This window comes from Myripristis murdjan, chromosome 16 (assembly GCF_902150065.1).
Source record: "Myripristis murdjan chromosome 16, fMyrMur1.1, whole genome shotgun sequence".
Classification (NCBI taxonomy): Eukaryota; Metazoa; Chordata; class Actinopteri; order Holocentriformes; family Holocentridae; genus Myripristis; species Myripristis murdjan.
The window spans coordinates 48,605-66,537 of record NC_043995.1 but is presented as its reverse complement, the minus strand read 5'-3'; the positions used below and the strand labels follow the sequence as shown (position 1 = coordinate 66,537).

The 17,933-nt window shown below is 41.8% G+C and overlaps 1 protein-coding gene across 1 annotated transcript; it reads right to left on the bottom strand.

Annotated features, from left to right (window-relative positions):
* Window positions 1–13,468: 13,468 nt before the first annotated feature.
* LOC115373562 (uncharacterized) lies at window positions 13,469–16,642 on the bottom strand. Its single transcript, XM_030072033.1, has 5 exons — window positions 16,456–16,642; window positions 15,600–15,669; window positions 15,064–15,166; window positions 13,804–14,020; window positions 13,469–13,674 (listed from the first exon to the last, which is right to left on the bottom strand). Exons 1-5 carry the CDS (start codon window positions 16,640–16,642, stop codon window positions 13,574–13,576), a joined length of 678 nt encoding a protein of 225 aa, XP_029927893.1. The 3' UTR covers window positions 13,469–13,573.
* Window positions 16,643–17,933: the final 1,291 nt, after the last annotated feature.

Here is a 17,933-nt window from a genome sequence, read left to right as displayed (position 1 = left end):
GCACTATATTGAATTTGAGTATATTCTCAATTAAAGATTGGTATACTCTGTTTAAGGTGCACTGGCTGACCTCAAAGCTTCTTAATTTCCACAGCAGAAAAAGTCTTTGCTGTGCTTTTTTATAGATGTAGTCCATGTGCTCTGTAAAAGTGAAAGATTGGTCCAGCACAGTCCCCAGGTATTTAAAGGAACTCACTTGCTCCACCTCCTGGCCCTGGGCAGTTTGTTGCTCCTGTTACCATCTAGACACATTTCTTTAGTTTTGTTACATTCAGCAGAAGATGGCTGTCATCAAATCATGTTGCGAGATCTCGCAAAAGTTTTGCGAAATCTTGCAAAACTGTTTACATTAAGAGCATGTTCTTCCAGGAAACACAACAGACACAACAATGGAGTGGCATGGAGTCATGGAGTGGGAGAGGGAAGTTTAGTGAGTTGTATTTACCAGTGTTGATTAGTTGTGTTCAACGTTCGCAAAAAGGGAGTCATGGAGGACGATTGGAAGCATTTCCTGCGTTTGAGAGAGGTCCCAAAAGAGAGACATGCGGGCATAACATTCATTCAGTAACTCAATGTAGCAATACAGAGTTTAAGGTAAGCTAATGTGTGACAGGGTCAGAATTATGGCATGTTGTGTTTTATTGCATGTTGTGTTATTTTATCTGAGTGCTGTGTTTTTTATTATGCATGTTGTGTGTGTGTTATTTTACTTTGTTTGCTGTGGTTTTATCGTATTTTAACTATTGAGAGGTAACTATTTGGTTGTTTTGAGTGTATTTATTTTTAAGTATGCATGCTGCTTTTACTCTGTGACCCCTGGGAAGCCCCACCCCCAATCAAGAACTAATCAGCAAACAAGCGACAGGTGTGGGACGCTGGAAACAAAGGCACGGACACTCTTTTATTGAGGAGCGAGCTGCGGGAAGACAGGAACGACAGAGCGACGATGGAAGATCCACGGAGCGGTTCGGCCGAGAGAGGGAACACGCAGCGGCAGTCCACAACCTGACGGAGCAGTCCCCCAACGTGAGGACGACCGAGTAGTGCCGGGAAAGGCGTGCGGTAGCCCAAAGTCCGCCAACGCTAATCTACTCAGGCCTGGGCCGGCAGTCCACTAGCTGTCGCCCGGGACAACCGTGAGTATAACCGATTTTATTTCGTGGCGGACACGGGGGCTAGAAGAGGGTCGTCAGTGGAGTTGCTAAGTTGCAGTTGAGCACCACACTCGCCAGGTTTCCTGTGTTTCCGCAGGGACGGACGGAGTGAGGGAGACCGGCAGCTGGTGCGGAGAGGCTACAAGGACGTGGAGGAGCCGCAGGGATACGGGACAGGAGTCGTAGAGTGGACTGGCCGCGGACTGAGTTTTTTTACTGCTGAGAAGCAGCATTTTTATCCTTTTATTTGTTTTTATATTATCATTTTATTGTTTTGTTAGTATTTACTTACATGTGCAGATTATTTTTGGTGGTACCACCCTTCCCTGTTAGAAAAACCAGCATAGACCAGCAAGGCTGGTCACCAGCAAAACCAGCATGGGGTATGCTGGTTATACCAGCAAAACCAGCATATGTTGTGTTTTGGTGCTGGTGACCAGCATCCTGTGCTGGTTATGCTGGTGACCAGCATTCCATGCTGGTTATGCTGGTCCAGCATCCCATGCTGGTTATGCTGGTGACCACCATCCCATGCTGGTTATGCTGGTGACCAGCATCCCATTGCTGGTTATGCTGGTCCAGCATCCCATGCTGGTGACCAGCAAACAGGCCTGCAATGGCCCTTTACAAGCCCACTTAGGGCCGCCTTAAGGTCCCCCAGTGGGCTGCCCGCGCAGGTCCCCTGAGAATTTGCTCATTGGCAAAATGTTGGCCCCTCAGTGCTGGTCCCCCATGGGCAGCCCTCATTAACCCCTAAGGAAGCCTGCACTGGCCCTGTATGGGCCCACTTAGGGCTGGCTAGAGGGCGCACAGCAGGCAGGCTTTACCTAGCCTTCAGGAAGCCCTCACTGCCCTCGCTAGGCCCACACTGATTTTGCAGTTAAATCCCCCTATTAATCTAAAACAATAAATCAGTTCCACACATAAATGTATTTCAGCTAGAAGTGTAGTTTCCTTTGGGAGTTCCATACATCTGAAGTGGATGTGGTCATTGATGTATGCATTGTCAAAAATGTACAATAGTCAAAAGGATTCCAATCAATTCATTTATTAAATACAAAAACATTACACTGAAAGAAAAATGTTCTACTCTGCACATTACAGCCTTATTCATTTAAGACAGGGTTGTCAAACTGGTGCCATGGAGGGCCAAGAGGCTGCAGGTTTTCATTCCAACCGAAACCTCCACCAGGTGATTTCACTGATTGGTGCCTCCTTTCTGATACAAGGTGAGGTAATCAGTGAAATCACCTGGTGATCTATTGATATCTATTGTTCGTGACCCCCTAGCTCTTCCTACTAAACATGGTCAACGGAACATGAGAGGAACTGCAGTCAAAATTCAAATATGAATGATTCAAATTCAGTTACTAGTGGCACATTTTTCAGCCCATACTTCAAACAAAGAAAAAGCAAAAACTGCAAAAACTCTGACCTCTGATGCTGAAAATATATTTTTGTGTGCTGCTAACATGTCCATACTTCAATTGAGGTGATGTATTGATTGGCAAAGCTCACTCTTCCCCCAAAGTCTCTTGCTAGCGCTCCATTCGTCCACCCGCTGTCTGTTGAATTCCATAGCTACACCTTAATCTCATCCTCAACTTCAGACTCCTGAGGACTTGGCTGGAGGGAGCATTTTCTTACAGCCTCTGAAACATAAAAGTAAAGGGGCCTATATAAAATACTGTGTGTAGTGAGCAGTATCTATATGCTATTTCTAATACCAGTGTTACCAAACAGTCATTTATTTTTGGCGGGCCGCCACAATATCAACACTGTCCTCCACATATTAATTTTCTATTTCCAGAGTTGCGCACCATGTTCAATCACTTAGACAGCGTAGCAGTGAATAATATCATGTTAAATATGCCGACAGAGTGGATGTATTCCTTCTTTGTGTGTGTGTGTGTGCTTGAGTGAGAGAGAGAGATACCTTAATCTCTCTACTTTGTGTCACGAACCAGGAAGTCAAGATCAACTCCTCTTCTGTCTGTACTTCTTGGTTTTCTGTCTCTGTTCTGGAAGAGAGAGTAGGGTGGGAACAAAGAGGGAGAGAAACAGAGGGATGGAGTGAGAGAGAAGGAGAGTAGAGAAAGAAGGCCAAGAATCTAGAATTCACATTGTTTGTTTGAAGATAACATTTGACATTATGAGCATATTTGGGTGTGTCATTTGTTGTACAGGGCTCCAGACTGCGACCAAATGGTCGCTTTTTGCAGCGACCCTTGAGACAGCGCAAGTATATTCGGCAGCCACTTGCACGTGTGCAACTTGTAAATTTGCCGACATTTTTTTTATGTCTAAAAATGTCCAGGAACTAGCGGTTATGAAGGGAAGGAGTTTTAGGGAGGTGTCGTTCAGACCTGATCACATCTGGATCAGCTGTCAGTCAGTTCAATAGCTGTTTGTGTCTGAGCACATCAGTGCTGTAATATTAGGCTCACAGCCATATGAGTTTCTCTCTCTGTACTGTTACCTGATCAACAAACATCTGCACTGAATAAAAACCAGCATGCAGTATTTAAACTGTGCACTGTGTCAGGCAGAGGCACACAAATAAGTTTTACTGAAAAGAAACATTCATATTTTTGATTATTAGTATTGTCTGTTTTCACTGATGTCCTGATTTTAAAGTCACGGTTTAATAACCCAGAATTTTATAAAAGTGTCTTTTGTTCATCACACTTTATTGAGGCTAAATGCTTCAGGAAAATTTTTCTTTTATCACTTTTATCAGCGCTCAATGGTCAGCCTGAGAAGTGTTTTTTTTCCCCTAGCAAACAGACTCATCTACTCTCTCTGACTTAAGTCCATAAAAATAATCCAAATCCATAACAGTTCACATGGGAAGTAGCTACTAATGAAAAGAAAACTATTTCTGATTAATGCAGTCATTTAAAAACTGACTGGTAGTTCTGGAATAAAAACAGCTGCTTGGTAATATTATCTCTGCTAATACTGACCACCATGCTGCCCATTACAAGTCACTTACACGCATCAGACACCGGCCTCCAAGTACCACTTCATTTTTAGCCAGAAAAATACTGTGTACGTTAAGCCCTGACTGCTAATAGTCTATTTTAACGTACAGTAGCCTTTAAAACTTGGTACACAATACATTTCTCTAGCTGTGTTTCTCCACTGTGCTTGCCTCCTCACTCTTACACGTACTGAACTCCGTTTTACACTGTGGACCCTCCACGACTAGCATAAGTAAACCGTGAAGTGCCGTGAGGATGTGCAAACCGGCGCAAACAAAGTGGACTTGAGTAAGTAGAGGGTGTAAGGCCATGTTTAACAAATGCCCCCTCTGTCTCCTGTCCGCAAAAACATAGTACATACGGAGAGACTGTGACGTTAGCTGAAAAAGGCAGACCCACACCGAGGAGTGTAGGTGGTGTGACCCACGCAGCTGGACCCTCAGGCTTCCTCACGCACACACTCAGACAGGTGAACTCTCTCAATACAATACAACATGGATTATTAAAGTTATAGTAAAAGAAAAACGTCGGCAAATTCGACGCACAACGACGCGCGTGCTTTGCGAGAGAAGCTGTGAAAATATTGGCGCTGTCTCAAAAACGGCCAAATGCCACGATCTGGTCTCAGTTTGGAGCCCCGACTGTTGTCAGAAAATTAAATACTCTCGCAGGCCACTGTGGTAATCGGACATGAGGAATATGAGAAACAGGATGATAGGGACCACTAGCCCAACCTTATATTTATTTTTCGCTGAGTGAAGTTTAAGCTAAGCCAACCGTCAACGTCACGGTTTGCTAGCTGACAAAGATAGCTAACATTCGTCAACGTTCGAAAAAATGGCTAATGGTCTGAATTAACTAAAACCATACTCAAATACAATCCCAGGAGAACACACACTATGACAATATTTGCTGTAACATTAAACTTTAAGATGAAACATTACAATTAAAACTCACCTCGGGAAAATACCACCTTCAGCCAGATGAAGTAACGGTCGCGCTCTGTTCCGGTGGGGATGTGAAGAGGCTCAAGTGCGTAGTGATATATGGCACCTCTTCAGCAGAAAATAGTTCCAAGCACGGACGTAATTTGGGAGGGCAGGGAGGACATATCCCCTCCACTTTTTCAAAAGGCAGTTTTGGTCCCCTGCAGTTTTACAGTCCAAAAACAATGTTACGCTATATTAAATGGAGACAGGTCAAGCACAGGGACCCAGCGGAAAACGGCCGCTCAAGGTGAAGCCTATTTCCTTTGAGACCGCCCACAAGCTCTTCGATTGGCTCTGCCGTTTCTTGCTAATGTGTGATTGGCCGTGCCCGCTGTCACTCACTGGTTGTAAACAGCGCCTGGACTTGCTCTCCGGTGAAAAAAGGGGAAAAAAGATCACCGGTGTTTAGCTCGTTAGCCAGGAGTCCATCTTCATCTGCCACTCTAAGTCCAATGATCGACGACACCATGTGTTTGGAAGCTTTGGCTAAGTTGATTATGTTAAATGTTAATAGTTAACATTTAACATACAACATAACATACAACATCTTTGAGTCAAACTGACCCGTGTTCACTTTTCTTTTATATTTAAAATTATATTTTCTTCCATATAACTGCCTGAAAATGGCAGATGGTTCTCTGTTACACTCACTTCAAATAAAATTGATGATCACTACTTGCATTGAATTATGGCTATATATATATATATATATATATATATATATATATATATATATATATATTATTATTATTATTATTATTATTATTATTATTATTATTATTTTATTTATTTTTTTTTCAGTTTCTCCCCTCCTGTGATATTCCCTGGTCAATTTGATCCGCTCACCGCTCACGCTGGGTGGTGGTCCAAACACTTGAAATGATTTCATTTCATTTTCACATATACCAGTCCGCGATAATTCATCCATTTATTTGCCTGAGTTTAACTATTGTCAAAATAATTCAGAATTTCTGCTTTTTTTTTTTATCACTAAAAAATGAGGTATAATTTTATGTAAATGAGGTTTATTGACCAAAAAAATGGTAAACTGTTAATTTTGAACCCTGCTAAACCTTTTAAAACATCAATTATCTATTAAAAATTATAGGCTTTTCTTGTTAAAAACAAAAAGTAATATTTGTTGATGAGTTTTTAAGTGATCATGTGTAGACACAATCCAATTCAAATAATGGATTTTTTTATGCATTCTGTGCAGAGGCTATAAATGCAGTCTCTCTCTGAATTCAAAATTACATTAAAAAAAAAAAAAGAAAAAAAAAAAAAAAAAGGCCGCCAAAGCGTGGGAAATGACTTTGGGCTGCCTGCACAAAACCAGCATGGGCCCAAAGGTACAAAAGTTGCTCTGGACCCAAATGGGCTTTCTGTGGGCAATCCACTATTATGGGAGAGCCTGTGGCTTACGGAGAGCCCGTGGTGAGCTCAGAGCTTTGGGCCTTGCCTGGGCAAGCCAGCACTGGGCCGGTGTAGGTTTGGTCTGGGCTGGCCCTAGCCCACAGTGCCCACAAAAAGCCTGCGTGGGCCCCACTGGGGCATGTTTGCTGGGGGATGCTGGTCCAACAGCATCCCATGCTGGTCCAACAACATCCCATGCTGGTCCACCAGCATCCACCAGTATTCCCATGCTGGTACACCAGCTACACCAGCATCAGACCAGCACTAACCAGCATTAACCAGCATAGACCAGCAAAGAATCCATGCTGGTCTATGCTGGTTTTTTTAGCAGGGTTGACTTTTTTTATTGTAATAAATCTAGTTTTAATTGGATGTATCGTCTCTATGTTGGTTTTTAACTCTGCTCCCCTGATTTTAAGAACCTGTGAGTCCTTTTTTATAGAGTCCTATGGCTCTTTTAATCATCCCTAGGTGGCGTTGTCGGTTTTTAGTATTTTTTCCTATTTATTTATTTGTAATTTTAAGTGCGGCCTTTTGGGGCCGGCCACAAATGCTTGCACTCATTATGCCTTATCATAGAGCCCATACAACGTTATGCTAGTGCTGCAACCCTGACGTAACATTGTTGGGCTTTTACGTGTTGCATTTTACTTTGCTGTAGAACTACGTTTCTTTTATCTCACCATGGTAATTGTAGATATGGCTAGTGGTGAATAGGCTACAGTGGGAGCTGGTCTAATGAAATATTACACGAAACTATATCGTAGCCAGATTTAACCGTGATATTATGGACTTTGTGTGAAGTAAACCAGAGGCCTGTATCACGAAGCGGGATTGAGGCGTTAGTGAGATAACTTCAGGCTCAACTCCAGATTTTCTGTATCACAAAGCTGGCTCACCTCTGATCAGGATAGGAAAGCTAGCCTGCTGCAGGCAGGCTAGCTTTCAGGATAGGATTGAATCCTACAGAAAGCACGGCCACGTGGCCAATCAGCTGTTTGCGAGAACGTGGCCTGCCCAATCATTGAAGATCCCATTGAACAACGAGTCCAAATAGTGAGGAGAGTATTACGCCGTGAAAGGATTTTCCTGGACCAATCAAATCCGTTAGATTTTGTCTGTATGAGAGAAAGGATATAATACTAATGTGAAACAGCACAACTCAGCCTGGCTAACAGCTTCCTGCTATACAGAGCTGACATTCTGTAGGAGAGGAAAACAGAAATGAGAGATCATTAAAGGAAATTTGATAATTAAAAGTATTTTAGAGGCGTTTCACAACATTTTAGGGACATTTAAAATGGCACAATTAATTAGCTCTAAATATTTTTGGGGGGCAAATTATTCCTGGGTGAGAGAATGGGCCTAATTGACAGCTCGCTGATGCAAGTGTGGAAAAGGATCATTTGTACCCTTCATTCAAGAGGGCGAGTAGGCCTTTATATTTACCTTTTGTTCCTGCTATGTTCTAACGCAGCTCAGTATCTGATTTTATTCAGGCTATCAACTTGATGTACTGACGTGATTGAATTTTGGCGTCCACTTTATTTTATTATAGCCTGTATAACAGGCAGTCTGCAATACATTGCCAAGCATTCTGCCTTCTCTTGGCCATGATGTTCGATTTAGTGTGTAAATTTAGTTTTTCCTCCTCATACTTTTCCAGTATAATATGCTGCTCCTCCGCAGTGAAACACACTGTGCATTTTTCCTTGCCGCTCATGTTTGTGATTGGTCTGCTGCCTCGGAACCCGCCCCTTATACGTGCGCATTCACGGTTCTTGATGAGGCAAACCTGGATCAAGTGAGCGAGTTGATAACCAGTGTCATGATACTGCTTATCCCTGATCACCATGATCTCGATTGGTGTAGCTGGATAGGTCTGACAAATCCAGGGAAAACTGAGCTTGCTTCGTGATATAGGCCTCTGCTTTCTATCTGCATCTCTGTTGTTAGTGTAACACCTGCTGTGTCCACGTGCATGGGAACAATGCAGTAACACTATTTTGAAAGGAGAGGGTCATGACCTTGGATCAGTGTTTGTCATTCATGTTCAAAGCAAGTATCTTAAATATTTCTTCTAATATTTTATGTTTACAGGTTGACAAGGGGGTGGCACGGTGGTGTAGTGGTTAGCACTGGCACCTCACAGTAAGAACGTCCTGGGTTTGATTCCCACCCAGGATCCTTTGTGTGTGGAGTTTGCATGTTCTGCGTGGGTTTCCACCGGTTACTCCAGTTTCCTCCCACAGTCCAAAGACATGCAGGTTCGGTGAATTGGAGATACTAAATTGCCCGTAGCTGTGAATGTGTGTGTGATTGTCATTTTTTGTCTGTCTGCCCTGCGATGGACTGGCGACCTGTCCAGGGTGTTTCCCTGCCTTCCGCACTGGGATAGGCTCCAGCAACCCCCCGTGACCCTTGTGAGGATAAGCGGTTTGGATGATGGATGGATGGATGGAGGTTGACATAATGCATAATGACGCATAATGACGGATGAGCAAATGGCACTGATAAGGTCAGCGCCAATAAGGAGACTCTTTTACAGAGACTAAGAGAATTGGAACAAGAAAAATGAAATCAAAAACAAAAGGAGCACTGTCTAGTGCAGCAAGTGTGTTCCAAAGCACAAGTAGAGTGATGGCAAGAGGAAGAAATACTTCAGCAGAAAAGACTTGCAGGAAGATTTAAATTGGATGGCTTCATTATGGCAAGAATGAATACCAGCAAGTCAGGACCAGGAATGGTAGAGGAACAAGACATGCAAATGTTGAAAGGACAACAACTGTTGCTCAGGTTTTGGAAATGGGAAAGGACCTGTCTTTCCCAGATGGGTGCTCAACAAAGCGGCAAACTGATGATTTTACATTTGACGTCCGTGATTTTAAAGGAAACAAAGTTCAGTTAGATGATACTGTTGGCAGACTGTATGAACAAACAAAACTGAAACTGCTCAGATTTTACATTTGCACAAAATAAAAAAGCCCTACAACAGATCACTCCTCATGTGAACTGAACGAATGTAGTGAATATCGTTATCTGAGGATTAATCTTTCAGCATCGCTGAAGGAGCAGATTCACAGCTGACTGAAGGTGGATCTCACATTCATACAGAAGATTTGATCACAGATCTGCAGGATTGTAGACAGTCATCTGACAGTGACAAAAGAAATCAGGTTTGTGGCAGCAGCAAATATAATTCTAATGAATAAAATTATGATAATGACTGGGGAAGATGGAAAGAATTAGCTTGAAGATCACATGTCAGGTGCTAACTTAATAAACAGATAATGCACAATTTTTTAAATTTTTTTTTTTTTTTTATCAAAGTTTTGGGTCACTGTATTTGTACAGGCTTTACTCATTTAATCGACTTTAGTGGAGTGACTGAGCCATATGTTTTTTGCACACCATTTAATATTACATGTGGCAAAAGAGTTTCTTGCTATGATTTTAATTTTTTACTGCTGACAACAACCCTTCTGATTTTCATTTGTTTACAGATGCAACATAGATCCAAAAGACAAAGACCAGTGTCTGAGAGGCCACTCACACTGGCAAGTTTGATCCGCGCCCAAGCACGATTGCCCCTAAAATCCGGATTCTTTGACCAGTGTGATCGCTCCGTATTGTGCTTGAATACAGCACACTTCCCCCGCTCTGGCACGGTTGGAGGGGGTGTGCTTCAGCGCGGTACGGGCGCATACACGAGCACATGCACGGTCACGCACGCAGTGCGCGGACGTAAATCATGCAACTTTCCTCCTGCCTCTGCAAAATTGTCTTGTATAAAGTATTTGAAAGCGATACTTGAGTAAAAGTACAAGTATCTCACCAGAAAATGACTTTGGTAGAAGTTAGTCACCTTTTAGAATATTACTTGAGTAAAAGTCTTAAAGTACCTGACATTTATTGTACTTAAGTATCAAAAGTAATTTTCTGATATTTTCTGTACTTAAATATTAGAAGTAAAAGTAAAAGTATTTAAACAAAGTGAGCGGTTAGAATTTTGATAATGAATTTATTGTGGCTTCCTTACAGTAAAAGCAACCCGGGTACAGGAGAAAAAAGCTTCAACTTTTTAACATTACTGTTAAACTTCTGTCACCATCAACAGCTCTCTGTCACTCAGCCTCCCTGTTTGGACAAACTGAACTTGGCAACTGGCAACAACTGTCACGACCGCGAGTTCTTATTTGAAATTATAAAACGGGTGCTTCCCATCCTTAAATGTGATTGGCTGAGCCGCGTTCCATGCCGTTGTAAAATCAGGGTAACCCACTGGCAGACCGCAGCACAAAATATCCCTGCGCCAGTGTAAACGGTCATAGCGTTGCCTAGCAAACAACTACTCTGCGTTCCACTTACTCGTTAGATCACATTTGTTTCAAGACTTTTGTGAACAAAATGTCAGACTTTGTGGTGAATTTTGATTTGCTGGGTGGCCTGAGCCTGGATGAGTGGTTGGAGGAGGTGCTTGGTGTCTGTTAAATGATGCTGAATTCACCACCAGCAACAGTGTTTTCGCCGGTGTGGTAAAGAAACTCCGCCGAGAAGGACGTGACAAATCTTCCCACCACCAAGCCATAACCGAGGCAGACTGCCAGAAGATGAAGCACTTTCAGGCACCAAGTTCAAACACACCTTGGGGGCTTGTCTGTAAAGTCTGGTTTGACGTGCAGCTTCATATGGGACGCAGGGCGAACGAGGGCAACCGCAAATTAAAGACCGACTCCTTCAGCACTCACGAACGAATGCACAAAAAATCACAAAGATGCTGCCGAAAAAACATAGAAAGCCTGTGGCGATTCATATATGGGCAGCCGTTTACCCACTGTGTCCGGTGGCGGAGCTTCTTCTTCGCACTTGGCGGCCGCGGTTGAAACCAACGATAACAAACAGGAATTACGTCACCAACTCAACTTTTATTTTGAAGTAACGAGTAACGAAGGTGGTTAAGAGAAATGTATCGGAGTAAAAGTACACATTTTATTTCGGAAATGTAGTGGAGTAAAAGTAAAAGTTGTCAGAAATATAAATAACAAAGTAAAGTACAGATATGTGAAAATTCTACTTAAGTACAGTAACGAAGTATTTATACTTTGTTACATTACAACACTGAAAATTGTTTAATGTGGGCAGCTTGATTACTGGCGAATGGCCGCGTTGCGCAATCAATAATCAACCATGTTGTCTGTCATTGTCCGTTGTGCTGCTGCAACCGCGTATAAACAAAAGTCGGTTTATAATGAAAGTACAGCAGTCTGTGTGCGGAGATCCGGCAGACCTGGTGCTGGCCGGCACCGCGTCAGCACCGGCCGGCACTGGCCACGCCACCCGGTCACCCGGTCTGCCGGATCTGACAGGTGCCGCTCCGGCTGTCAGTTGGACCTTTCTGAAGACGGAGGAAGTTACCTCCGAAACTGAGTACACCTATGGAACTTTTGAAGATACAGAAGTAGACAAGGCACATACAGTTCAGTGGGATGCGGAAGATGACCTTGGTGATGAGGAGAATATTGTGATAAGTTGGCATCATGTTGACAGTGAGGATGTCACACAGGTAATGTGAAACTATCAGGAATATTTTGGGGTAAGGACGTAGAAATACTAAAGTAGGTATTAAAACTCATGTGTGATCAACCTGCAGTGAGCACTTTCCCCACACGTGACCAACAGCCCAAAAGGCCCCTTATTACACCATTTGCTTATGGAACAGAGCCATTTTGTGAGCGCAGGGAAAGAAACAGCCATAACTCCTTAAGGAAAGCTCCCAGAGCTCCCCTTACCCAAAAGAAGTAAACTTCTAGTTTACCTTTCCAAGTATACTTAAGTGGAGTTTGAGTATACTTTATCAAGTATACTTTCATTACCAAGTATACTTGTATTTATGTACTAGTAGTGTACTTACATATGTACTAGTTAGTATACTTACTATAGTATACTTTTACTAAAAGTACCCTGATTTGGCCCACTTTTACTTCAAGTTCTTTTACAAAGAACTTGAAGTACACTACTGAAGACTTCCTTAAGTATTAATGAAGTATATATAAGTATACTTAAATTATACTATTTCATGTACTTGAGTTGTACTTGAGTTGTACTTAAAGTAAACCATTCATATACTCATTAGTGTACTTGAAGTACACTACTGAAGACTTTCTTAAGTATTAATGAAGTATATATAAGTATACTTAAATTATACTATTTCATGTACTTGAGTTGTACTTAAAGTAAACCATTCGTATACTCATTAGTGTACTTGAAGTACACTACTGAAGACTTCCTTAAGTATTAATGAAGTATATATAAGTATACTTAAATTATACTATTTCATGTACTTGAGTTGTACTTGAGTTGTACTTGAAGTACACTATTGCTTTACTTACATTGCACTTTTATAAACTTATAAGTACACTACTTTTACCTGCAATGTACTTGAAATATACTTTACTTATACTTGATGCATACTACAACCATACTTGAATTAAACTGTTGTCATACTTGAAGCATACCATTTATATACTCAAAATATACTACGCCCGCTTACTTACAATGCACTTGAATTGCGCTATTCTTATACTAGCAATAAATACTGCTACAGTAATTATAGTACACTACTCCTTTACTTACAATTTACTTGAATGCAGAGTACTCATATACAGCAAATTAACATCTTAATACTAGTCCACAAGTCTGATTGTTTACCTTTTAAGATATTCAAATGCAGACATTGAACCTTCATACACAATTACCATTTAATTAATCTGTGTCAAAAATACAATAAATTTAGAACAACTTGAATTTTGAACAACTTTGACCTTGAACACTATAAAACAGAAAAATAGGGAGACCCGGGCACTCAGTTAAGAACGAGGAGGTTTTTATTTTTATACCTACATGGTCTTCATCAGGACAGAGGGGGTAAGACATCCCCGGGCATCAGATCAGGGGGCATAAAACTTAAAATAAATATCAAAAAATCAAAATAAAGTGCCCAGCCAGTGCAACATTTTTCGAAATGGCTCTATCTTTAGTTTTTCTTAGAGTTGTAGCTGATGTTGTTTATCTTCTTCCGGATTACCCTTCTGACCTCCTGGACGCTGGTGTTTGGGTATTTGGACCTAACATGCCCTGTTAAACACACACACACACACACACACACACAAATTTGAGCCAGATTAACCAAAAATCCTTTCAAGAGAGCAATTAACTAATTGATGTGAAGCAAGCTGGGCTATAAATCACAACTGAAGAGCTCACCAATTATGACCTCAAGCTTCTTTTCATCCAGTGGTCGCTTTGACGCCACATCTTTGTGGGCGCCAGACTGCTTCCCGGTCAAGCTCGACTCTGAAAGAGTTTCTTTTCCAAAAACGAGGATGGCAAGGTCCCCGATGTAGGTGGCAGGAGTGCTTGTCCTAAGGGCACTTAACTTGCACTTGGGAACTCGAACCCCGGAGCCCGGAACAAGATCGACCTGCAAAACAATGTAAAAAATGTATAAAATTTAGATACTCTACACACGTGCAGTATGTACATGTACTGTATGTCAAGTGGTGACGGAAAGGTTAGAGGTGGCGGAGGATTAGAGGTGGGGAAGGAGTGTGAAGTAACAGGTCTCCAATTTGTGCTTCTAGATTAGTACTGTACTTCTAAAAACATTAAAGGATAGGTGCGTACAGTTATGTGTGTTGAGCTGCAGTGTCTGTAATTATTAATTACATTGACAATTTTAAAGTTTAAAGTAAAATATTACAAACGTATTAGGTTGGCGTCGGCAGAATTATTCGTCACAAATTGCATGAACTTTTGTTTCACAAATAATGAAAATGCATAATTCTAGCTTTACATGTGCACTCTTTGTAGAATGTACTATGCTGATAGATATGCAATAGGTATCTCCTTACAGAACAGAGTCCATATTCTTGCAAACACAGTCGTCACAGACCTCTAAGAGTCAGCATCAGTGTCAGTGCAGTCATGACCTTAGACGCCGGTAGGGAAGGGCAACTATTAATCGCTCCACTTATACTGTCATAGGACCATCCCTTAATGACTTGATAAGCAGACCTGTTTAATGCAAGGATTCCCTACCAAGGGGAATCCTATACACACAACACTAAAGGCAATCCTTTCGGTCAGTGGAGGCAGCTGCACTTTCAGAGCCCCTTTTTAGGAACGGACATTCAGTCTGTAAGAAGGAAGAGCTCTGTCTACAAAAGGTATAACAATTACCCATCTTCTGCATGGTGCATTCTAAAAGAGTGCACATGTAAAGCTAATTTTTTTTTTTTTTAATATTATTTGTGAAACATAAAAGTTCATGCAATTTGAATAATTTGGCCAAACTCCAGCCTCATACATTTTTAATATTTACCAATTTATTTTAATTGTAAACAGCTACACTCTTTGTACAAACAATGCAACATTCAAAACCACTTTTCAAATTCATATTGCTCCCATGAAGACAATTTAAAATTGTTACCCTAATGAGGGGAATACTGTACATGTGATACTTACTGTCATCTCAGACTCTAGTCCTTCAGATGGTGGTCTTGGGGGAGTGTCCTGCAGTGCTGGTATGTCAGATGTTGTGGGCCTTGAGGCGGGCCGCATAGGAGTGCTGGAGAAATCAGAACACTTCATCAGTAACCCATTTCTCCAAATCAATTTGGGAGGATGGTGCAAACCGCGACATTGTGAGTCATCTCATTAGGAAATCTTAGCTTGGGGGTCCCTCTTCATAATCTTGGACAGTGCCCGGTTAGCATTTTCGGGGTTTATAGAGGACAGACAGCATGGGGTCGTTTTGATCCCTTAGGTGGTCTCTCTACCGGACACCCTTTAGGATTTTGAAGAAGGACCCCAAAGCTACAAGAAACAGCAGGAAAAAAAAACTCTGACTAAACAAGGTTCACCCCCTCGGCTGCCAGACTACCAGCCCAACCAGCCTGTTATTGTTTCTTAAATTTTTTTGTGGTTTGATAGTAACTTTTCCTGCCATCATTTCTCCCATCAATACAATCAGTAGAAGCATGCTGCCTCACAATCCATACCTTGGGTGATTTGTTGTGGAAGCAGTTCCGTGCAAAACCTTCTTTAGCTGCCGCGCAACCCCGGAGAGCTCTGTTCAGACAGTGAAAATTGTAAATTATGAGATAAGGGTGCAAAACCATGACTGTATGTATACTGATAGATTCTAGAGTAGGCCTACTCTAGAATCTATGAATATACAGGAGGGTAAAGTGATGAGGCTTCAGTTTCACCTGTACCAGAGAGTATCATAATGGGAGATGGTCCAGTACAATAGAGAGCAATGTAACGCTAAAAGATGGCAGATATCCCAACCTCTTTCACAAACAGCTGGGGTGCTTTCAACTTCAGCAACACAGTGAACATTAAATTTACAAACTATTTTCCATAGAGCACAACAAACGTTTGCGGCTAACCTGAACACACCCTTGTGGTTCACTGGCTATGGAAAAGCACGACTGCCATTAAACGGCTCAGACGGCGACATAGAAAATCCTTGCCAGAGCTCGAACATTTTACACTGGTGGCACAGTTGCCACCAACCTTTTCAGTCAGTGGCAGTGGCACAAAATAAAATCCATGTAAAAAAGAAAACCATAATAAGATGCATGACCTTCTATGTGCTTTTAGCCTGATACCTTTAGTTTGAAAACTGCTCACAATGCTTCCTTTACACATACAAATGGTCGCTTTTGATTGGATTATCCAATATGAAAAAATACAGAAGTATCAGATCGGGAGTCGGCAGATCGGTAGATACTCAAAATCTGACATGGGACACCCCTAGCTGATTGGGCTGACTTGCATAAAATGACTCTGCCTATACCAAGCCAGTCTACCATGCTGGGAAAGCTGGAAAATGTATAATCGAAATATTACGGGTCACTGCATCCAGTAATTCCCCCTTCATGATCAAGTTCTCCTCCCGCAGCCTCTTGTTCTCCTCTTTAAGTTGTCTTATTTCGAGCATCGCTGTGCCCCAGGTCCGGAAGGTAGGGTGAGAGTTCAGGTCAGGCTCCAGGTCATCATCTGACATGGAGATGTCTTCCACGGGGAGGTCTTGCATCTCAGAATCCTCTTCCCTAATGGACTACACCATAACAACAATAACTAGAAAAAGGTCTGCAGATATTGAGCAAAACGTGTGGACCAATCAGAATTGAGGGTGGTTGTGGTTTCTGCTATGATGCATATTTGTTCCCCTGGAGGCAATGTACTATGCGTGCAAAAATATCATGACGGTAGGTCAAAAAGAGCCTGAAACATGTTTATTTAAAGTTCTCAATTGGGTGCTATAGTATCACCTGTGGCAGGGTTTCCTCTAGGATTTTTTGAAACTGTGTTTCAAAAAATGCATGGGGTGTTTAAACACCTTCAGCTGCTATAGAAAGACATTTGGATTGGATTATTTTGAAAGTGCCTTATCAATCACATAATCCAATATTATAAACCGGGTAGATGAAGATAGTAGATGAAGGTAGATGAAGATGATAGACCAAAGGGTCACTGTTTCAAATCTAAAAATGGTGACCCAACGCAATGGGTTGGAGATGCTTGCAGCCAGCCAGCCTTTTTTGAGCAGAGGACGACACGACTTGACCAAGCAGCACGCAGCAGCATTGCTCCGGGTCCGGGATGTAACTGAAAACGGTTAGATAGTGAAACTACAACTGTCAAAGTGAGCTAAAAAAAAAAAAAAAAAAAAAAAAAATCTACCAAACAAACAAACATTTTGTATGTCTATGCTGTGGATGCACAGCCCCCTAGGCTAGACTACTAGGTTTGATGGTTAAAGTGTTTATTATGTGAGCTAAACAAGCTACAAAGATTTCAGCTACCTCTGGCTCAATGGTTCAAGTTTTCATGATTTTAAAGTGGAAAAAATAATTAGTCCATGAACGTTACTGAAAACTTTTTTTTTTTTTTTTTAATTTGCAATGTACAATTGTTTGCCAAAAGAAAGTTTGGTATGAGGATCGTTAATGTGAAATGAGGGTGGCACGGTGGTGTAGTGGTTAGCACTGTGGCCTCACAGTGAGAAGGTCCTGGGTTCGATTCCCACCCAAGATCCTTTGTGTGTGGAGTTTGCATGTTCTCCCCTTGTCTGCGTGGGTTTCCGCCGGGCACTCCGGTTTCCTCCCACCGTCCAAAGACATGCAGGTTAGGTGAATTGGAAAAGCTAAGTTGGTCCTAGGTATGACTGTGTGTGTGAATGTGAAAAAAGTCATTTTAACCTAAATAATACCGATAACCCAGAATTTGGGTTGTATTTTTCAACCCACTCTTTGGTAAGTTTAACCCATCAATATAGTCATTTCTACCCATTTTTTGGGTAGAAAACATAACCCAACATGCTC

What these genes read in the sequence shown, in the direction of transcription:
- LOC115373562 (XM_030072033.1), bottom strand. Translation starts at nt 16,642, where the DNA reads ATGCAAGACCTCCCCGTGGAAGACATCTCCATGTCAGATGATGACCTG. An exon ending in ATTACTGGATGCAGTGACCC is followed by an intron (nt 15,670 to 16,455) that starts GTAATATTTCGA and finishes CTGTCTGAACAG; the next exon opens with AGCTCTCCGGGGTTGCGCGG. An exon ending in GAAGCTTGAGGTCATAATTG is followed by an intron (nt 13,675 to 13,803) that starts GTGAGCTCTTCA and finishes TGTGTTTAACAG; the next exon opens with GGCATGTTAGGTCCAAATAC.